This window comes from Salvelinus namaycush, chromosome 2 (assembly GCF_016432855.1).
Source record: "Salvelinus namaycush isolate Seneca chromosome 2, SaNama_1.0, whole genome shotgun sequence".
Lineage (NCBI taxonomy): Eukaryota > Metazoa > Chordata > Actinopteri > Salmoniformes > Salmonidae > Salvelinus > Salvelinus namaycush.
The window spans coordinates 9,438,196-9,461,914 of NC_052308.1; the positions used below are offsets into that span (position 1 = coordinate 9,438,196).

Here is a 23,719-nt window from a genome sequence, read left to right on the forward strand (position 1 = left end):
AACTAGTTTTAATGACTCCAACCTAAGTGTATGTAAACTTCCGACTTTAAGTATATATAAATAAAGCTAATAGATTATAATTGTCATCTTTTAACTAAATACAATCTAAATCTAATCAAGTAAATATTATTGGTAACAGAATAAATAGCAGATTAAATAATGCTGTACTTGAAAATTTCACTCAATGTAGGCTACTGCCCCTTTAAAAGCTAGCGTTGATTTTGTGGTTAGTGCTAATTCTTCACACTATTCAAACCCTACAATCAAATAAACAGTTTATGAAGCTTCCTTAGTCTATAAATAACACTTTGGAAACAAATAATCTGAACATTGTGTCAGCACCAAACTCCACACATATATTTGGGCATTTCTGTATGTCCTTGACAATTGCTAAAGAATATCCAAAAACAGCACACATTATTTCCACGAACCTACACATCATCTTCTCTCTTTGTGCCACAAATGTGAGTGGTTATGGCAGGGGAAACTGTGTTGCAGTAGTCTAGTGTGTGGTGCAGGAATAATGACCATAATACTTTGGGAGCTTTGTGTTCACATTGCCCTAAAATAGGGAACCGGACCACGGGATTAAAGCAAACCGAATACAGACGTCTCCATTCGGTTCGCTTCAAATGCTCTTTTGAGTGGTCCAAGTTTCTTTGGAGTGTTCACACTGCACAAAAAAAGTATGTGAACCGCACTGAGTACAGAAAAATTGTCTGAAAGGGACCAAGTGTGAAAACTTGTCCTACCATTCTTCACTATCTGGGAAAGTGACCAAATAACAATGGAAACAAAAATGGTGTCCTATTGGGAGTTTTATTGAGAAATTTCATCCCAACTAGTGGGTAAAGGGAAATGAAAAGGCGGCGAGTCACCATGGCAAAGGTGTGAATCCCCCATAACCACCCAGGCCCCAGTCGCAACCAGAAGTCCTCAAGGTTTTCATCCCAATCAGAAAAGTCAATGGTTTCTGAAAACAAGGCCACCAAAGTTTCTTACTCAGTCTCAAAGATATGTTTCTCTTTGTCTGTTCGTCGTCATGAAGTCTCTTTTGCCTCTTGGAAGTTTTTTTTTTTTTTTACAGAAGCACAAAAATAAGTGGGTCGAGTTACAAATGGGACACAGTAAAGACTCCGTTCATATATCACAGCTGCCCTGCCTGCCTGTCCCATTGCAAAACATCAACCCCTCCGTCACATTCCAAAGTCCTCCCACAAGTACAACAGGGCAGAGGAGCGAGGAGCCACTAAGGAGGTGTCTCCCACAACTGTCTCCCAGCCCTCCCTGGGAACAAACCAGGGTGTCCCTCACAACCCTCTCTCGAACTTCTTCCGTCACATCCCTCCACAAGTCCGCAGTCTTTTCCTGGTCATCCTTTAAGTCAGAATAGAGAGAGAGGATGTTATGGGTAAGTCATGTCTGTCTCTTCTCTCCCGCTTTACCTCCCAATGTTCTTCTGTTGGAGATGTAGGTAAAGCATCCACAACTGCTTGGCCAATCAGAGCCTCTCCCACACTCAGGGGTTGGTGATTGGTTGGTGAGAGTGAGGGATTGGGCAAGAGTGTTCTAGTAGGGTTGACATAGGGAAGTGGATGGGAGCAGGTTTAGATGCCGATAGTCTGCAGGACTCTCCTCTCAGCGTCATTGAGATGGCCAGAGAACATGCTGTAGCACGGCGACTGGGCAAACTGGGTCAGGAAATCTGTCAGGTAGGCCTGGAACACAGTACAACAAACTTTATTTAAAGTGTATTTAAGACATTAAAATACAACCGAAAGGACAAACCGTTGAAATCTGTTCAATACAACTTGATCAATTTCCTTAAGGTCAATTAAGAGGGCATAGTTGGAGCACAACCACGTCAGCCCTAAGTAGTCATGTTTTTGTGAACTAAATCTGAATGACAGATCAGTAGATTAGCGAGGCATTACCTGAAGGTCTATCTGATATATGGGGTCCTTCAAGGCATCTGGATCCTCCTCATCATCATCCTCATAGTAGTCTTCATCTGAGAGATTCAAAATACATTTTGATACCTGTGAAACATGGCAGATAGAGCCCCAAAACCAAGATGGCTGCCTACTACACTGATGGAGGAGCCAGACCTCTAGAAGAGGCTGAGAGAGGGAAGTTATTTTGTCACCATTAATTATTTTGTAGCTGCAACGCATCGGTGCATTTTTCATTCTTATTAAAGCATAATCCATAAATAATAAGGGCTTTTAAATTATTCCACTACATGAGTGCCTTGATTACTTCTGTTAGTTTTTTTGTGCAAAGTCTTTTTCGGCATTGTTTACTATCCAGCATCAACTTATTTTGGTCTATTCTCACCATATTTGTTGGAAGCGATGAGGTCAGATAGCAGCTGCCCGGCCAGCCCTTCATCCTCCTCATCATCATCGTCCTCCTCCTCCTCTTCTGCCTCCTGGTCCTCCCACATTCCACCTGAATCTGCAGTGACACAACCAAACAGCTTGGGATTAGATTCAACAGGGCCTACTTGCCTTCACAATACTAAACACACACATATGAAGGCCGTTTGTGGTTCTCTGTAGCTCCTTTGGTAGAGCATGGCGCTTGCAATGCTAGTCGGAAAATTCCCAGGACCACCCATTTGTAAAATGCATGCACGCATGTCTAAGTCACTTTGGATAAAAGCGTCTGCTATAGGGCATATATTATATTACATACAGTGCATACGGAAGGAATTCAGACCCCTTCACTTTTCCCACATTTTGTTACCTTAGACTTATTCTAAAATAGATTAAATTAAAAATAAAGTCCTCAATCTACATACAATACCCCATAATGACAAAGCGAAAACAGGTTTAGAATTTTTTGCAAATGTATAAAAAATGTTATAAAATCCCTTATTCACAAGTATTCAGACCCTTTGCTATGATACTCGAAATTGAGCTTTGGTGCATCCTGTTCCCATTGAATTGATTGGGCATTATTTGTAAAGGCACACACACGTCTATATAAGTTCCCACAGTTGACAGTGCATGTCAGAGCAAAAACCAAGCCATGAGGTCGAAATTGTCTGTAGAGCTCCGAAACAAGAATGTGTCGAGGCACAGATCTGGGGAAGGGTACCAAAAAATATCTGCAGCATTGAAGCTCCCCAAGAACACAGTGGCCTCCATCATTCTTAAATGGAAGAAGTTTGGAACTACCAAGACTTTTCCTAGAGCTGGCCGCCCACCCAAACTGAGCAGTCGGGGGAGAAGGGCCTTGGTCAGGCAGGTGACCAAGAACCTGATGGTCACGGACAGAGCTCTAGAGTTCCTCTGTAGTGGTGATACCATCATGCTGTGGGGATGTTTTTCAGCAGCAGGGACTGCGAGACTAGTCAGGATCGAGGCAAAGATGAACGGAGCAAAGTACAGAGAGATCCTTGATGAAAACCTGCTCCAGACCTCAGACTGGGGTGAAGATGCACCTTCAAACAGGACAATGACCCAAAGGACACAGCCAAGACAACACAAGGATGGCTTTGGGGCAAGTCTCAATGTCCTTGAGTGGCCCAGCCAGAGCCCGGACTTGAACCCGATCAAACATCTCTGAAGCACAGAGCTTGAGAGGATCTGCAGAGAAGAATGGGAGAAACTCACCAAATACAGGTGTGCCAAGTTTGTAGCATCATACCCAAGAAGACTCAAGGCTGTAATCACTGACAAATGTGCTTCAACAAAGTATGAGTAAAGGGTCTGAATACTTATGTAAATGTGATATCTGTTTTTAATTTAATACATTTGGATGGGCTTAACCCAATTCAATTTGTACCGTAGTACGGTTTGCTGCAAGTGAGAACGTAGTCCGGAACAAAAACAGGGAAAGGGGATACCTAGTCAGTTGTACAACGCGTCTACTGCATTTAACCCAACCCCTCTGAATCAGAGCGGTGTGGAGGGCTGCCTTAAATCGACATCCACGTCTTCGGCACCCGGGGAACAGTGGGTTAACTGCTTTTCTCAGGGGCAGAACAATAGATTTTTACCTTGTCAGCTCGGGGATTCGATCCAGCAACATTTCGGTTACCTGCCCAACGCTCTAACCATGGGGAACATTTTTAGTAGCCTGGGGTCTGGAAAAATGTGTCCTTTTATAAAAGCATTTCATGCATTTCTAAGTCCTCTTTACGTGACGGGAGACAGGCAGAATCTATTTTAATACTGTACAAATGATCTACAGTGGCAAGAAAAAGTATGTGAACCCTTTGGAATTACCTGGATTTCTGCATAAATTGGTCATAAAATTTGATCTGATCTTCATCTAAGTCACAACCATAGACAAATGCCGTATGCTTAAACTAATAACACAAATTATTGTATTTTTCTTGTCTATATTGGATACATCATTTAAACATTCACAGTGTAGGTTGGAAAAAGTATGTGAACCCCTAGGCTAATGACTTCTCCAAAAGCTAATTGGAATCAGGAGTCAGCTAACTTGGAGTCCAATCAATGAGACGAGATTGGAGATGTTGGTTAGAGCTGCCCTGCCCTATAAAAAACACTCACAAAATTTGAGTTTGCTATTCACAAGAAGCATTGCCTGATGTGACCCATGCCTTGAACAAAAGAGATCTCAAAAGACCTACGATTAAGAATTGTTGACTTGCATAAAGCTGGAAAGGGTTACAAAAGTATCTCTAAAAGCCTTGATGTTCACGGTAAGACAAATTGTCTATAAAATGGAGAAAATTCAGCACTGTTGTTACTCTCCCTAGGAGTGGCCGTCCCGCAAAGATGACTGCAAGAGCACAGCGCAGAATGCTCAATGAGGTTAAGAAGAATACTAGAGTGTCAGCTGAAGATTTACAGAAATCTCTGGAACATGCTAACATCTCTCTTGACAAGTCTACGATACGTAAAACACTAAACAAGAATGGTGTTCATGGGAGGACACCACGGAAGAAGCCACTGCTGTCCAAAAAAAACATTGCTGCAGGTCTGAAGTTCGAAAAATAACACCTGAATGTTCCACAGCGCTACTGGTAAAATATTCTGTGGACAGATGAAACTACAGTTGAGTTGTTTGGAAGGAACACACAACACTATGTGTGGTGAAAAAAAGGCACAGCACACCAACATCAAAACCTCATCCCCACTGTAAAGTATGGTGGCGGTAGTATCACGGTTTGGGGTTTGGGTTTGGGGCTGCTTTGCTGCCTCTGGACAGCATGCTATCATCTACGGAAAATTTAAGTTCCCAAGTTTATCAAGACATTTTGCAGGGGCTATCTGTCCGCCAATTGAATCTTAACAGAAGTTGGGTGATGCAACAGGACAACGATCCAAAACACAGAAGTAAATCAACAACAGAATGGCTTCAACAGAAGAAAATACGCCTTCTGGAGTGGCCCAGTCAGAGTCCTGACCTCAACCCGATTGAGATGCTGTGGCATGAGCTCAAGAGAGCGGTTCACACCAGACATCCCAAGAATATTGCTGAACTGATATAGTTTTGTATAGAGGAATGGTTCAACATTCCTCCTGACCGTTGTACAGGTCTGATCCACAAGTACAGAAAATGTTTGGTTGAGGTTATTGCTGCAAAAAGGAGGGTCAACCAGTTATGAAATTCAAGGGTTCACATAGTTTTCATACCCTGCATTGTGAATGTTTCCACGGTGTGTTCAGTAAAGTTCATGAAGACGTATAATTGTTTGTGTGTAACTAGTTTAAGCAGACTGTGTTTGTCTATTGTTGTGGATTAGATGAAGATCAGATCAAATTTTATGACAAATATATGCAGAAATCCAGAGGGTTCACATAGTTTGTTAGTGTCAAAGTAGCCTGACATCAATAAAAACGACCTTGTCTTGAATCCATCAATAGTCTAGGCCTAGATGTGTGGAGATACATATTGTATGCTATAATATGAGAAAATTATAGTCCTAAAAAAGCTTTCCAGTTTCACTGACTCACCCAATGATGTGCAGATCACTCGCTGGTGTTCGTGCCAAACGCCCATCTCTAGTTTTACGTAGTAAAACCATATTTGGAAGTTGATCAAATATTTTGATAGCCTACAGCATAGTCTTTTCAGCAGGAGCCATTTGCTTTCCAACCTATTACTCTTCGATTGTATTTGAAATCTTGCGAAAGGCCTGTTTTGTCTGCATGCTGTTCACTGACAGATGTGATGCGTGTTCTCAGCTGTATGCTATGCCTTATTGGGCTACACACAATACACAGCTAGGCATTTAAAAAAAGAAGAAGCTACTGATCCTCTGAGGCTAAATTATAGGCCTTCTCATGGTGTACTAGACGATTATTAATTACTTAATATCTTTCTGAACAGACAGCAGTAATTCTATAACTTTGGAAAATGTATTTCAATTCAACAGAGTTTTGACTAGCCACTATACAATACAAGTGGATCCCAGGTTTCTAGTCCTGCTATATTTATTGCTCAATTAAAAGAAATTAAGCCCATTAATCCGCTTTACAAACGGTGTAGCCTACCTGGCATATTAAAAAAAGTATCTGCACGTAACCTCCATTTGCTATTTGAGTGCAGACTATGGATGACTTTTTTGTGGGCCATTCTAAATAAAAAATTATTCCACACATACACACAAAAGTATGTGGACACCCCTTCAAATTAGTGGACGCGGCTATTTCAGCCACACCCATTGCTGACAGGTGTATAAAATTGAGCACAGCCATGCAATCTCCATAGACAAACACTGGCAGTAGAATGGCCTTACTGAAGAGCTGTGACTTTGAACGTGACACTATCATGAGATGCCACCTTTCCAACAAGTTAAGACACATTTCTGCCCTGCTAGAGCTGCCCCTATCAACTGTAAGTTCTGTTATAGTGAAGTGGAAACGTCTAGGAGCAACAACGGCTCAGCTGCGAAGTGGAAGGCCACACAAACTCACAGAACAGGATCGCTGAGTGATGAAGCACGTAAAAATCTTTGTCCTCAGTTGCAACACTCACTACCGAGCTCCAAACTGCCTGGAAGCAACATCAGCACAAGAACTGTTCGTCTGGAGCTTCATGAAATGGGTTTCCATGGCCGAGCAGCTGCACACAAGCCTAAGATCACCATGTGCAATGCCAAGCGTCAGCTGGAGTTGCATAAAGCTCGCTGCCATTGGACTCTGGAGCAGTGGAAACGCCGTCTCTGGAGTGATGAATCACACTTCAACATCTGGCAGTCCGACAAACGAATCTGGGTTTGGCAGATGCCAGGAGAACGCTACCTGCCCGAATGCATAGTACCAACTGTAAAGTTTGGTGTAGGAATAGTCCATGGTTTGGGCTAGGCCCCTTAGTTCCAGTGAAGGGAAATTTTAACGCTACAGCATACAATGACATTCTAGATGATTCTGTACTTCCAACTTTGTGGCAACAGTTTGGGGAAGGCCCTTTCCTGATTCAGCATGATAATGCCCCCGTGCACAAAGCGAGGTCCATACAGAAATGGTTTGTCGAGATCGGTGTGGAAGAACTTCACTGGCCTGCACAGAGCCCTGACCTCAACCCTATCGAACACCTTTGGGATTAATTGGAAAGCCGACTGCAAGCCAAGCATAATCTCCCAACATCTGTGCCCGACCTCACTAATGCTTGTGGCTGAATGGAAGCAAGTCCTTGCAGCAATGTTCCAACATCTAACGGAAAGCCTTCCCAGAAGAGTTGACGCTGTAATAGCAGCAAAGGGGGACCAACTCCATATTAATGCCCATGATTTTGGAATGAGATGTTTGACAAGCAGGTGTCCACATACTTTTGGTCATGTAGTGTAGGCTATATGTGAAGAGAATAGAAAATACTGCGTGAGCATATAATCAAGTCCTTTTGAAATTGTGAATGAGACTGATGTGCAGTGCAGGCTGCACAAGACACAGAGCGCTTCACTTTCACGCCACTTTTTTCAAATCAGAATTCGTCACATCATGCAGCCTTAGGCTATATGTTCTGATTTCTAATACATTCTAACGCTTGTATCACAACTAAAGTAGCATAAATAACTCTAAATTAGAAACACATAGGAGGACCTGTTGCTTTGTTAATTGCGCAACACAGAACAGCTGCATGTGTACACTCCCTCAAATTGTTTGGGGAAAAATATCCTTTCTATTTTATTCAGCTATGTTCAATTGTATTCTTCATAATATAAAATAAATGCCACAGGAATTATAAACTAATCTTGCCTGCTAAAGGAACTTGTGTAGCCCACAGTCGTATGACCTAGCCAAATCAGGACCTGACATAAGGATGACTCAGAATATGCTATTCTGTTCTTCTGAAATATGATCTAAAGAAAAGCCTGTTTCTTTAGATCTGCCTAAAATAAATAGATTCATTGTGAAGGTGTAGGCTATATTAAAATGGATTTATTAGAGTTTTTAAAATGTATCTGTTTCAAAGGTCTGCATCAGTGGGTTGTAGGCTGAGTGTGGAAGCCAGAGCTGCTGAAGGTGTTTATATTCATTAACTGTCAATTACCGTGAGACCGGCAGTTATTTGAATGACAATCACCGGCTGACAAAATGTAATGACCGTCACAGCCCTGACCTTGACTCCAGTCTGCTGCGGCAGCTCTGGTTGTGTTGGCCTCCACCACTGAAGACAGCTCATTGACAATCAGCTTAAAGACCTTCACTAGCAATGGAATGTTGGTCCACTTCTCTGGATCTGGGGAGAGACAGACAGACCGAAGATGTGCATACCATCAAAGAGTTGGGCCACCAACAGAAGAATATAGCCAATGCACCCCTTGTCATACATTAGACAAGATAATGGGGGAGGATATTTTGTGTGTCCCAAATGCTAAATTAGAGAAGTGAGCTGTGGGTCGTACTCTTGGCAGACTTGGAGCGTGTGCGGATGCCCTCGTCAGGGCCAAAGATCTCCTCTCCCTTGACCACGATGTCCTGGAGACGCTTGTCATTGGTGTTGAGGCCGTGCTGCAGCAGCTTACACAGGGCTACCGTACTGCACAGGGACAACACAAGAGACGGAGAAACACAAACATTACAAAAAGGGAAAAAAATAAAATTGGGATCGATTCCAGGTCATAAAAAGGTGGAAAGAGGAGTACAGAGAGGAACACACCTTTTCTTCACCAAGTTGAAAATATTCTACTCTACCATCTATCTTGAGGAGTGTGGATGCACTCACCTGACTTTACCCTCGTACTGTCCGTAAAAGAGGTGCTGTCGGCTCATCCACTCAGCCATGACAAACTCCAGGGCTGGTTTCCCCGTTGGACCCGGCAGACTGCACAGGAACTCCAACAGAGGCTCCAGTTGAGAGTGGACCAGGTGGGCAAATACCATGATCAGAGACTGGGGGAGAGGAGAGAGAGATGATCAGAGACTGGGGGAGAGATGTTCAGAGACTGGGGGAGAGATGATCAGAGACTGGGGGAGAGATGATCAGAGACTGGGGGAGAGATGATCAGAGACTGGGGGAGAGATGATCAGAGAGAGATGATCAGAGACTGGGGGAGAGGAGGAGAGGAGTCGAATGTAAACAGGGTCTATATGGGTGGCAATAAAGTAATTGCTGGACAACATTGATGCAAGGCTCTAGATTAGTATAAATTGAATACCGACAGCTTGGCGTGTTGAAACCTCAACATCACAGAGAACACTGATAGATTTAAAGAGGAAAGTTCCAGAGAGGGACAAACAGAATTGTTGCTTCCTACCTGCATGACGCTGAGGGTCTCGGCCTGCTGCATCTTGCTGAGGATGGCTCTGAGGATTTGGTCTAACTGCTCTCCAAGCTCGGTGCCGGCGCGGGCGATCAGCGTGGACACCAGGCGGCCCACGAAGGCAGCGGTGAACTCTGATGTCCTGGGGTCAAGTAGTTGACTGACCACCTGCATCACGTACCACAGACCACTGTGGCCCTCCGTGTCCCTCCACTGGCCCACTTGCTCCAGGGCCACTGACACATACGCCCGCAGACACTCACCCCCGTTCTGGAAGAGAATGGGGTTAGAGTTCATTTCATTTCCATGAATTTATATATACAGGGAGAAAAATATATAATTACAAAGTGTACTGGTGTAAGAGCAGTTGGTATTAACATCTTTGAGTCCTTCTCAGTGTGTGTGTACCTGTATTGTGGTGTTGTCGTCTGTGCGTAGGGTACACTGGGCCACCACAGGGAAGGCCTGGCAGACCAGCATCTCAGAGAGCGGGGGTTTGGTGTGTCGGACCACCGTGGTCAAGATGTCTATGGCGGTCTGTCAGGGAGAACACAGGAGACGACTGTCAATATATGACTGACTAGAACCCTAAACGTTGATGGTAAACAAGGAGGCCAGACCACCATCCATGGTCCTGGAGAGTGCAGGCTTTTTATTCCAGCCCAGCACTAACACACCAGATATAACTAAGTCAAGACAATGACTACTTGATTAGTACCTGGCTGGACTAAAAGCCTTCACACCCCTGTAGCCTAGGCCCTGGGTTGGTGACTACTACCAATGGAGTTGAGACCAACTCTGTTAGGCCCCGACACACAGTGCTGCTGTAAATTAACCACTTCCATAGTAGCTAGCGGCACCAGGCCAGTGGTGACTTACTGCACACAGACCGGAGGGGATCTTGTCAGACGGGGCCTGCATGATGCTGACCAGGGTGGGGATGAGGCGCATCTGCATGGGGCCCTGGCACGCCTCGATCTGGGCCAGTTCCTTAAAGATGTCCTGGGCCAGAGACGCCACCACCGGGTCTGGGGAGAGGGAAAGTAAGATAGAGGCACATGGGTTGATCTGTAAGGAATGGATAGTCATAGCGGCAGGTAGCCTAGTGGTTAGAGCGTTGAGCCAGTAACCAAAAGGTTGCTAAATCGAATTGCCGAACTGACAAGGTAAAAATCTATCGTTCTGCCCCTGAACAAGGCAGTTAACCCACTGTTCCTAGGCCGTCATTGAAAATAACAATTTGTTCTTAACTGACTTGTCTAGTTAAATAAAGGTAAAAAAAAATATTTAAAAAAAAAATATATATATATATATATATGGTAATACCTAAATTATCTATGGGACTCAATGATACGCTAATAATAAAATACAAGAGCACCAACTGCCAAGGTTACTATAGTTACCTACCGTTACTATACTTGAGAAAGATGGCGATGGTGAGGGGGCAGATCTTGTTCTCTGCGCTGGTGGTGAAGGCTGGGTCCACAGTGCAGACGATACACAGTGTCTCCATTACTAGGGTGAGAACCTCGGAGCTGAACTGGGCTGCCAGCTGCACCAGCCCGTCCAGAACAGCAGGCAGGAACGGCTGCAGGACATGGGTACTCTCGGACAGCTTCAACTGGTCACAGTACCTGAGGAGAGCACACACAGAATTATCACCTGCATACCAACACATTTACTGTTATGGTGTAGTGACGGTTTGTGTTGTATGGCTAGTTGGGTGACAAACTAGAGGGATTTATCCATCTACCTACTGTATGCCATCACTGCTTCTACCTGGCCTAGCTTACTGGTATTATTATGATGACTGAAGAAGTGGAATCTACAGCTTGTCAGAACTATGGAGGTTTAAGTGTTGAACTTTCATCTCCCTCACCCCCAGATGGCGCGTACGGCTGAGATGCGGACTGAGGGTGGCTGACTGTCGTGCAGGCCGCTGACGGTGGCCTGGAGGAACTGCTGGATGAGCTCAGGGGACATGGCTGCTGTGAAGCGGCTGGCCGCCCACAGGGCTCGGCCCAGCAAGAACGGAGAGGCCGCTGGGGGGAGAGAGGAAGGAGGGGTTATTATATAAGCATATACTGTACCGTGAGTCACAGTCCAGACCTCCAGGCCTTTGATGTCTGAAGGTTATTGTTTCTCCCTCACTCTTTACTGATCACGTAATCAATTGATCACAAAGTCAGTGATTGACTAGTGAGTCCACCCACCAGGTTTCCGCGGTCTAAATCAGACATTTCTTGAAAGAACAATATAACTGAACATGGCTGCCCGGAGATGAGCTACCGACCCCAGACTGACTAACCTGTGAGGTTAAGGTCAGCCAGGATGACGTTAGCCAGGAAGCCGTGCATATCAAACTGAACACGGCCGTTCTTCACGTTCTCTGTGATGATGGTCTTCACTGAGCCCAGAGCTAACATACAGGCCTCATGGATCTTCCACCTGCAGGAGGGGACAACACAGGAGTCAGGACAGAGCACACCTACAGTATGACTGCATGGTGATGGTTTAGCCATGGGGTGCAACTCAATAGTAGAAAGCAATGTTCGCTCATTTTTTTTCTGTCACTGATCAAATTTCAGGTCTGTTGAGTGCAAACTTGAACATTGTGAAAATTCTTTGCAACTTCCAGCAGGCGTTTACGGCAAACACTGAGGCTGTACCCGCTTTAAGTTACAATTTCAGACAGTGGTCAAGTAGGCTACTGTGGCTATTTGGACCATAATGTAGGCCTATCAGAGTGGCCTACCCTAAAAAAAATGGAAGAAATGCACCCTATAACATTTTAACAGAGAAATAGCTGTTCTATCATTCAGCCTATGGTAGCAGCCAATGTGTGGTGTAGGCCTACATTCCATGAGACTTTTGAAAAAAAACATGCAGGGCTTGACATTAACCTGTTTATCATCTTCTCCTTCAGATAAGCAGGTGACAGAAAATGTTGTGTTTGATGCAAGAAACCACTTTACAAAATAAAATGCATTATTATTCCCACACCATTATTACAGAGAATCAGACAAACTCTTCTACCCTCTGCCTATTGGCTACTTAGCTTATTCAAAGTCTCAAAACACAACACTGCCTCTTTAAGACAATAAAAAAGCTCTTTACCCGACTCCCTTTTCAAAGATGTCTAGAAATGTACATGTTTTGTGCTCTTGTAGGAAGCAATCACTCCCACATTGCTGACTACAAATTATCTATAACTGGGCTAATAACTCACTAACTAGCAAAGGATAAGAACAATGCACACATGGCTACATGCAGCTCTCGCTTTGATGTCAAAACAAGCAGTATCTACTCACGACCGCTCATGCTGTAAACACAATCCAGTTTAAAGAGAATGGCACAGATCTATATATGGCAATGGTCTGTTTGCATATAGGCCTAATGCAGCGCTGATTGGTTATGCCGCACCGGTCTGTGTAGAGTAGGGGCTGAGACGTGTATGTCAATGCAAAAGAATCCTACTCCGAGGCTTTCTGCCTACAACAAAATCTGCGGCATAGTTAGTTTTGCATACTAATAAGTCTTGCGTAGTTCGTTTTGTTTCGGTATGTTGCATTGAAAGTGGCTAATATTGCATTGATTCGATCACAATTCCCACAGTAAATCAAAACGTTGTTAGTGTTAACTAAGGGGGAAAAAATGCAACAAAGTTGAGTGAAGTTCAATCTTGTGCTTCTTTTCTCGGGGTGATATTTCTTCTGCGGGGCAGTCCCAGGGGAGCAGAACGCGGGAACACTGGTCGAAAGTAATGTCTTCACCTTGTTCTCAGTCTGCACTGACAAAAATACCTGGACAGATGAAAGGAAATTCCTGAAAGGCATCCATATTGCTTTCACCTAACGCGTGTTTTCAGTTCAACGCCAAGGACAAACAGGAGACAAGGACTATTAATTAAGAGGCATCCACTGTTTGCCATGTCATGCAGCCGGTGTGTGGTCCTCACCAGTGCTCATTGCCACTGTTCTTGGCCTGCTCGGCATCCTGCAGGTGTCTTGTTGCTGCTGCAGCCAACGCTGCCGCACTCTCGTTCTGGAACTCTGTCGCCACAGCCTATTGGAAGAGGAGGAAGGTTGGAGTGAGAAGTCTTCTCTCCAGAAAGGTCACATTGACCAGAACGTAAACATGCAGAAGTAACTGTGGAGTTAAACTATGGGGTTCACACACACACAGGTCAAAAGTAGTGCACTATATGGGGAATAGGGTGCTATTTAAGCTTTGCCCACAGACTGAGGTGCTCACCAGCAGCAGGTCCTGGGCTGAGATCCTGACGGAGTAGGAGAAGGTGTCGTCATCCTCGTCCTCCACAAACTGCTGGGGGTTGGCCGTCCACACCTTGATCTACAGATACACGACTACTGATGAGGAACACATACAACCATGACATCATAGACTACGGATGAGGAACACATAACCATGACGTCAAATGGGTTTGTAAAGACAGTGGCAAATCAAATTCAAGGGCTTTAGTACTTTTTCAAGCACTAACATTTATTTTCAAAGATCATCAATTTGTAATAGTTCCTTTTATGCAATTGTTCGTAGTCGTCACCAGATGGCAGTATATCTCCACAACCTCTTGAAATAAAAAAACACTATTATTCATCACTACCTTACACGTTTTACTCAATAATACGCATTCACTAGTTCTTTACTAAATACATGAGTGGTAAGTCAGTAGTGATGTTGTAATTTGAGTAGTGATGAGCAGAGTTTTGCGACGGTGAACACACATTTCCTATTCGCATAACTACACAATTCCAGCTTAATGACTATATTGTATTTTTATTGGGCATTTGGGAATCTACTAATTAATAGCTATGAAAAAGCGACTTCATTCCAACTGGCAGCTTTAGTGTCGCCGGTCGGCAGAAGAGCTGGTGGGCTGTGTGAGGAAAACGGCACGTGAACAGCCACCAGAACGGCAGGAGCACAGCTGCCACTTGATAAAGAGGAATATCACACCCTTGATTGAGGCAAAAAAGCTCTGGAGAGAAAAAGTCCATGTAGAATTGGCGCTAGTGCATGATGCAGCATTGTGTCTTTCCCCCCTTCAGGGCCGACTCACCAATGCTCGCATGGCAACCAGAGCAAGAAACAATGGAGGAAATAAAACTTGGTCGTCTGCCTGGAAATTAATTCCAGGCAGACGAAAAATTTATATTTTTCATATTAGATCATTTTCTGTTCTCCTCTCATTTTAATTCAAGTACTTTTTAAGTACCAACAAATTCAAGAAATGTAAACATCTCAAGCACCTTGTGTGAACCCTGCATCAGACTCAGCACCATTTAAAAAACGCTCTCTCTCGCACATACACAGGAGTGAGGGTGTATACCTGATCCTCCGTGATCTGCATGTAGAGGATGATGTAGTAGATCAGCTCAGGAAGAGCCTTCTTCACTGTGCTCTTGAACTTGCTGTTCTCCAGCAACGTGTGAACAAACTCAAAGATGCTAAACACCAGGTTCTCAAAGCCCAGAACCTCACCTGGAAGAAAAACGCACAGTTGGTAGACCATGGCGCTTTCAATGCCAGGATAATTGGATTGATTATCGAAACCCTCCGTATGTAAAATGTATACAATGATGACTTAGTAGCTTTGGATAAAAGTGTTTCTTAAAAAATGGCACATACGCATGCATATACGGTACCAGTCAAAAGTTTGAACACACTTACTCATTCAAGGGTTTTTCTTTATTTTGACTAATTTTCTACATTGTAGAATAACAGTGAAGTCTTCAAAACTATGAAATAACACTTATGGAATCATGTAGCAATAATTAAAAAATGAGATTCTTCAAAGTAGCCACATTTTGCCTTGATGACAGCTTTGCACGCTTTTGGCATTTTCTCAACCAGCTTCATGAGGTAGTCACCTGGAATGCATTTCAATTAACAGTTGTGCCTTGTTAAAAGTTAATTTGTGGAATTTCTTTCCTTCTTAATGCATTTGAGCCAATCAGTTGTTGTGACAAGGTAGGGGTGAAATACAGAAGATAGCCCTATTTGGTAAAAGACCAAGTCGAAATTATGGCAAGAACAGCTCAAATAAGCAAAGAGAAACGACAGTCCATCATCACCTTGAGACATGAAGGTCAGTCAATGTGGAAAATTAAGAACTTTGAACATTTATTCAAGTGCAGTAGCAAAAACCATCAAGCGCTATGATGAAACTGCCTCTCATGAGGACCGCCACAGGAAAGGAAGACCCAGAGTGACCTCTGCTGCAGAGGATAAGTTCATTAGAGTTAACTGCACCTCCGATTGCAGCTCAAAAAAATGCTTCACAGAGCTCAAGTAATAGACACATCTCAACATCGACTGTTCAGAGGAGACTGCGTGAAATCAGGCCTTCATGGTCGATTGCTGCAAAGAAACTACTACTAAAGGACACAAAGAAGAGACTTGCTTGGGCCAAGAAAAACGAGCAATGGACATTAGACCGGTGGAAAATTGTCCTTTGGTCTGATGAGACCAAATTTTAGATTTTTGGTTCCAACCGCTGTGGCTTTGTGAGACGCAGAGTAGGTGAACGGATGATCTACGCATGTGTGGTTCCCACCGTGAAGCATGGAGGAGGTGGTGTGATGGTGCTTTGCTGGTGACATCATCTGTGATTTATTTAGAATTCAAGGAACACGTAACCAGCATGGCTACCACAGCAATACGCCATCCCATCTGGTTTGCGCTTAGTGGGACTATCATTTGTTTTTCAACAGGACAATGACCCCAAAAACACCTCCAGGCTGTCTAAGGGCTATTCGACCAAGGAGAGTGATGGAGTGCTGCATGAGATGACCTGGCCTCCACAATCACCCAACCTCAACCCAATTGAGATGGTTTGGGATGAGTTGGACCGCAGAGTGAAGGAAAAGCTTCCAACAAGTGCTCAGCATATGTGGGAACTCCTTCAAGACTGTTGGAAAAGCATTCCAGGTGAAGCTGGTGGAGAGAATGCCAAGAGTGCGCAAAGCTGTCATCAAGGCAAAGGGTGGCTACTTTAAAGAATCAAACATGTTAAATATATTTGGATTTGTTTAACACTTTTTTGGTTACTACATGATTCCATGTGTTATTTCATAGTTTTGGTCTCTTCACTACTATTCTACAATGTAGAAAAGAGTACAAGGAAAAACCCTACAATGAATAGGTGTTCAAACTTTTGACTGGTACTGTACACACATGAAAAGCATTCAGACACCTTGACTTTTTCCACATTCTGTTACGTTACAGCCTTCATCAAAAACGGATGAAATTATTTTATCCCTTATCAATCTACACACAATACCCCAAAATGACAAAACAAAAACGGTTTTTAGAAATGTGTGAAAATGTATTGAAAATAAAAAACTGAAATATTACATTTACATCAGTATTCAGACCCTTTACTCAGTACTTTGTTGAAGCACCTTTGGCAGCGATTACAGCCTCGAGTCTTCTTGGGTATGACGCTACAAGCTTGGCACACCTGTATTTGGAGAGTTTCTGCCATTCTTCTCTGCAGATCCTCTCAAGCTTTGTCAGGTTGGATGGGAAGGGTTGCAGCACAGCTATTTTCAGGTCCTCCAGAGATGTTCAAACGGGTTCAAGTCCAGGCTCTGGCTTGGCCACTCAAGGACATTCAGAGACTTGTCCCAAAGCCACTCCTGCATTGTCATTGTCCTATTGGAAGGTCAACTTTCGCCCCAGTCTGAGGTCCTGAGTGCTCTAGAGCAGGATTTCATCAAGGATCTCTCTGTACTTTGCTCTGTTCATCTTTCCCTCAATCCGGACTTGTCTCCCAGTTCCTGACGCTGAAAAACATCCCCACAGCATGATGCTGCCACCACCATGCTTCACCATAGGGAGGTTTCAGGTTTCTTCCAGATGTGACACTTGGCATTCAGGCCAAATAGTTCAATCTTGGTTTCATCAGACCAGAAAATCTTGTTTCTCATGGTCTGAGAGTCCTTTAGGTGACTTTTGACAAACTACAAGTGGGCTGTCATGTGCCTTTTACTGAGTGGTGGTTTCCGTCTGGCTACTCTACCAGATTGGTGGAGTGCTGCAGAGATGGTTGTCCTTTTAGAAGGTGCTCCCATCTCCACAGAAGAACTCTGGGACTCTATCAGAGCTCACCTCCCTGACCAAGACCCTTCTCCCCTGTTTGCTCAGTTTGGCCGAGTGGCCACTCTAGGAAGAGTCTTGGTGTTTCCAAATCTCTTCCATTTAAGAATGATGGAGGCCACTGTGTTCTTGGGGACATTCAATGCTGCAGAAAAATGTTTTGGTACCCTTCCACAGATCTGTGCCTCGACACAATCTTGTCTCGGAGCTCTACGGACAATTCCTTCAACCTCATGGCTTGGTTTTTGCTCTGACATACACTGTCAACTGTGGGACCTTATATAGACAGGTGTGTGCCTTTCCAAATCATGTCCAATCAATTGAATTTACCTCAGGTGGACTCCAATCAAGTTGTAGAAATATCTCAAGGATGATCAATGGAAATAGGATGCACCTGAGCTCAATTTCGAGTCTCATAGCAAAGTGTCCGAATACTTATGTAAATAAGTTATGTTTTTTTATTTTTATACATTCACTCAAATGTCTAAAAACCTGTTTTCGCTGTGTCATTTTGGGGTATTGTGTGTAGATTGATGAGGATTTTTAAAATCCATTTAAGAATAAGGTTGTAACGTAACAAAATGTGGAAAAATTCAAGCGGTCTGAATACTTTCCGAATGCACTGTAAATACACACACACCTTTGGACCAGATCTAGAGGACTTGAGGAAATGATATAGTAATAGCTCACTATGTTCTATACTACAATCTATCTATAGCTACTGTATGTTATAATGCTTTCTATATCCATCTACTGTATGTTCTAGATCAGCCCATGTAACATATTGATTTAATCATTTTAAAAGTTCAATTAATCATGAACAATAACAAGTGATCTAAATGCATGAAAATAAGAACAAGACAGTAAGGTTACTCTCACCATCAGAGTCAATTGGATCGTCTACCTCCTCTGTGTAGTTGACCTCTGTTCTGACATAAGTGCACAGCTGGTTAAGGAAACCCCATTCTCAGGACACAGACCAGTGTTTACCTGATCACCCTCTACAGTTAGGTGAATAGCTCACATTCCAAGAGGAACATTGCCAATCATTATTGACAGATATGAACCAAAGCTATGGGAATTAATAGACATTGAGCTAACGTAATATGAAAGTGGAGAGGACATGGTTGCAGCAGTGTGAAGGATATAAAGCGGCACTCTCTGTCAGGGTGTTCCAGACGATGGGCAGGATCTGCTGCATGGACGACACCATGGGTTTAGGAAAGTTCTTCACTAGAGCTGTCACGGCCTGGCGAAGAGAGATATAGGTGAAAAGAAGGTTGGATCAGCACAACCTATAACATCTGACCTACAGATCCCAAAAGGCCAACCTCATCTAGCCTTCCTGGGCGTATAAATCCTTGTGGTCATCTTCTCACCTTGAGGACCTCCATCTTGAGGCCGCTGTCTGAGGAGGCTCCATCAGGCATCTGCAGGGCCAGAATGAACGCCTCAGTGAACTGCTGTACCACGGGGAAGATCAGGGCCTTGGCCGCTCCCTTCTCCAGCTCCTCTATCGCACAGATCAGGTTGGCACATGTGGAGAAGATCTCCACGGCTCTAGAGCGGGTACGGATGCTGTAGATCTCCATCATGGAGAAGATCTTGTACATCTCAGGCAGGATCACCGGAGCCACCAGAGGCATCTGAGTGTCTGTCACCTCACGGGTAAACTCTGTGAGAAAAAGCCAGAAGAATGATGTGAATACACTGAGATGCATGTATACAAACAGTTAAGAGTGGGAACGGCGCACAGGAAAAGGGGTCAATTTGGGATGTGCGTGTACCTGTGAGGACCCTCATGGCCCCGTGCACTGCGTTGACGTCGCCACTGACCAGCATGTCCATGAGGATGGTAAAGAGCTGAGGCCAGGCCTCAGGCCAGTCCCAGTGGGCAATGGCCGACACAGCATATGCCACACTGGACCGCACCTTACTGATGGCCTCCCTCAGACCTCCTGGCAACAGCTCCCTGATGGCTGCCTTGGCCTAGAGAGGAGAAAGAGAGAGAGATTTTAGGCAGCATCAGTGGTTTTGTAACTCCTCTTTCTCAAAATATTTTCAAATAGTCAGCCATCAAAAATGATACATTTTGTTTAGTTGGAAGAATGGCGTGTGGCTTTGCTTACCCGGTCTGTGGTCTCTGGGGGTCTGAACTTCTCAGATAGGGAACACCAGTGGGTCTCCACATACTGTTTAAGGATGACTGAGGCCAACTGGACAAAACACACACGTATAATTGCTTGATATAGTAGAGTAAAGGAGATACTGAGATGTGGTCTCACACACACACAATAGAAATAGAATTGGAGCGCTAGCATACTTCTAGAGTTAGAATAGAAGAAGAATGACAGTTTCTGCTTACTAACCTGACGAATGGCCAGAGCTCCCCGAGGGTCCACAGTTAGCTCCGCCAGGTGGACTCCAAACTCTTCAACATCAACACAGTGGACAGATCATCAAGAACACACCAATCATCAGATCACATTAGCCTCACATGACGTGCAATATCGGAAACTATGACGGGCATGCAAGGAAGGGACAAAATGTCAGAAATATTCTTATGATTGGATTCATGACTTTGATTTGAAGAAAACAAAACATACATATCACATTTAGTGCTGAGTGATTACTGATTTGAGGTCGGATTAATTATATTAAAACACGGTTTTCAATTGTTATTATTCTTATAGCGATTATTTTATTTTTTTTACATTAAGTGCACTACGCATTGTGGGTTGAACGCTGTAACAGAATAAAACTATTAATAAAAGTCCCATGACGGTAGTGACTGTCCATTACTGCTTATCACTTATAACCATCGTTTATTCACATTAATAAAATATTTCAGTTGTTATGTACATTTGTTTGACAACTATTATTTCATTCCAAGTGATCATCTCATCTTTATAGAGCTGCTGCCTGTGCTGTCTGACAAAATCACTATATCAAAGTAAATAAGGCATACTTTTATGACTGCTGAATACCAACTATCAATCACTTAGATCATGTATTTTCAGGTAGAGATACTGCGAAGCAACTGCTCTCTATCCCTCTCGATCGCACGTTCTTCTCTCCGGCTCCGTGCCCCACACAGACCAGACAAGTAGACGTGCAATGGATTATGGTAATTGTAGTTAATTACCAAGTTATGTGCTAAACTATGTAAAATATTGGCCTGTTGGAAACTACAACTCCCTACTACATCGCACAGTTTGGGCTTGATCTGATTTATCTCTACAGAGACTGCACATTGAGGAAAAAACGGAATGAAAAGGAATTCAAATAATTTAACAGTCGGCCAATTTGTTGTTTAAAACCTGACATTTTTGGGGGGGTTAATCGCTCAGCACTTATGACATATCGATTAAGCACCTTTGAGCATTTAGAACAAGCACTGGAGAACTCTTCCAATGTGTTTTAGGCTAGTCAGTGAGACTCAGACAGAACCTCATCCCTACAATGTGCTACGCTCTGTCCCAGCTTTAACTGAGAGTGACATCAGAGTCCAAGAGACAATGTTAGTGCTGACAGCTCTAGCTATACATAGAGTAGCTCCCTCAGAAAGAGGCCTGCCGGGCCATTCTTGCTTCTGTGACACTACAGTGGATCCCGACAGACAGCCTGCATAATCAGCCTTTTAGTCATGCTGGAGGAACGCCACAGACAAAGGCACTGTACACACTGTCCCTATATTCACCCCCCACTGTATTTTGGATTAGTGGCAAGCTGATTTAGGGTAGCTAGTGAGTTACTACACTTTGCTATATAGCTAGGTATAGCTAGAGCCATGTATTTAGAATTGGGCCAATGTCTGCATTTACATGACACTTCGACATTCTATGACAACCATGTTAGCTCCCTATTAACATTACATGGGGAATATTTAAACAATGGTATGTATCTGAAGGTCTAGAATTAGAACAATATTCACAATTCCAAAAGTTGGCCAAACTAAATAATATATATGGTAGCTATAATTCATTCAATATGCATTGGGTAAAAGGGCGTGTGCAGTATTTGACAGATGGAAAATGTATTTATTCAAAGGGGAACAAGGAACAATACGTTGTTGTTTTGCTGAAAAATTAAAACAAGTTGTCAAAACCACTGATGATGTCCGCACAGGGTTAGTTATACAAATATTTTATATCAGTGTAGAAAGGCTTGAAGCCGCAAGGCGGGAATACTACGGAATCATATTCGCGGGAAAACGTGACATTCCAAATCGAATGGTTGCTATAGCGACCCTAACACGATTTGAGCTTTGATTATAGATTCATCAACACTATGTTCTTCTGTAATTACAAGTGGAACGCAAGACCCGAGATAACATTACACAAGTAATTTGGTAACTAGCTAGCTAAAGTTAACTAAGATTTGTCTTATCTGCTGTATACAGTCAGCCCATCTAGCTAGCTAGCTCTTTGGATTAGTCAAATTGACATTTTAATTTCAGGCAGTGTCTTCTTGATTGAATTGATCCACCACATCATGTGTTGACATACTTCACAGAGAATGGAATCAAATTGCTGCTAAGTTTAACAAGCAAGCAAGGATTGTGGAGGTAGAGTGCGCTTCACACACATGGTTTGTCTGTCAGCTAACTAGCTAGCTGCTAACTAGCTAGTTGGAATAAGTTAGTTAGCTAGCTAGATTAATTTGCGCCAATTGAATAGGAGAGAACATCTTAAAACTAGTTAGTTAGCTACATATTCTGTTTTATCATAGCGAGCGAACGTTAACAGTAGTAACATGACAGTAATTGTGTTGTATGCTGTGGCTGGCTAGCTAGAATGTATCTTTCCGTAAAGGCCCATATGCATGGAAGTTATCATGCCATTCCACTCTCTTCATCAGCTGGTCTCGCAATGCTAGCATCCATGCTTACCCTCTGTCACTTCCAACACTTTTATTTGCTCCTCCGCGGCTGCTCGCACTTCTTGAACCGGGGACAGTATAGCCGTCAACGTCTCAATCAGGGCTTCTTTAAGTCCTTGTTGAACCGGTCCAGCAGCCGAAGCCGACCCAGGACCCACTGCACTCATGCCTGCCATGTTTTCACCCACACAGCCTGAGCAGATCAGCATCTCGTCAGCAACATTGGAAAAAGTACTTCCGGGTCACGTAATTTCTGAAACATTCCAAATAAAAGTCCCTACGTAATAGTAGAATATGTTCAACCTATATTTATTCGTGATGTATGTAAAATAATTGTCTAAACAGTAACGATGATTCATATTTGTTCATATTTAAGTGACATTTTCATTAAATCTGGATTTTAAAACATGTTCCATTGTAAAAAACAAAATGCCCCCAATGCAATTGATTCCTTGTGCCAATGTAAAAGAAGGGTAGGGAGTAGTACTCAGTAGGGTCTGTAGAATATTTATAAAGTGTCATTTCATGAGGCTCTGAATAATACTGAGTGTTGCTGGCCTTTTACTGTGGTCAAACAGCTTAAAATGGGGTGCCTGGGCACTATACGGTACAAATATAGCACTGTACAGGAAAAACGATTCTTTGTGCCAATGTAAAAGTGGGGCGGGGAAGACCTCAGTAGGGTCTGTAGAATCGCAGTGGAGAGGGTCAAACGCTTCAAGTTCCTCTGTGTGCACATCACTGATGACCTGAAATGGTCCCTTCACACAGTGTGGTGAAGGCGCAGCAGCGTCTCTTCAACCTCAGGAGGCTAAAGAAATTTGGCTAAGCCACCCGAGCCATGACCTGTTCACCCCGCTAACCATCTAGAAGGAGGAGACAGTACAGGTGCATCAAAGCTGGGACCGAGAGACTGATAAACAGCTTTTATGTCCAGGCCATCAGACTGTTAAACACTCACCATTAGCCGGCCTCCGCCCAATGCCCTGCCCTGAACCTTAGTAACTGTTACTAGCCGGCTACCAC

At 43.5% G+C, this 23,719-nt stretch overlaps 1 protein-coding gene across 1 annotated transcript; it reads right to left on the reverse strand.

Moving 5' to 3' along the window:
- Positions 1–800: 800 nt before the first annotated feature.
- Positions 801–22,895, reverse strand: LOC120058666 (importin-9). Its single transcript, XM_039007417.1, has 22 exons — positions 22,704–22,895; positions 20,182–20,243; positions 19,942–20,028; positions 19,600–19,801; positions 19,192–19,487; positions 18,961–19,061; positions 18,692–18,750; positions 15,042–15,193; positions 13,946–14,044; positions 13,650–13,756; positions 12,000–12,139; positions 11,571–11,733; positions 11,099–11,325; positions 10,571–10,719; positions 10,100–10,228; positions 9,686–9,961; positions 9,154–9,320; positions 8,834–8,967; positions 8,548–8,667; positions 2,338–2,457; positions 1,935–2,011; positions 801–1,718 (listed from the first exon to the last, which is right to left on the reverse strand). Exons 1-22 carry the CDS (start codon positions 22,867–22,869, stop codon positions 1,608–1,610), a joined length of 3,144 nt encoding a protein of 1,047 aa, XP_038863345.1. The 5' UTR covers positions 22,870–22,895; the 3' UTR covers positions 801–1,607.
- Between the last annotated feature and the right edge of the window lie 824 nt (positions 22,896–23,719).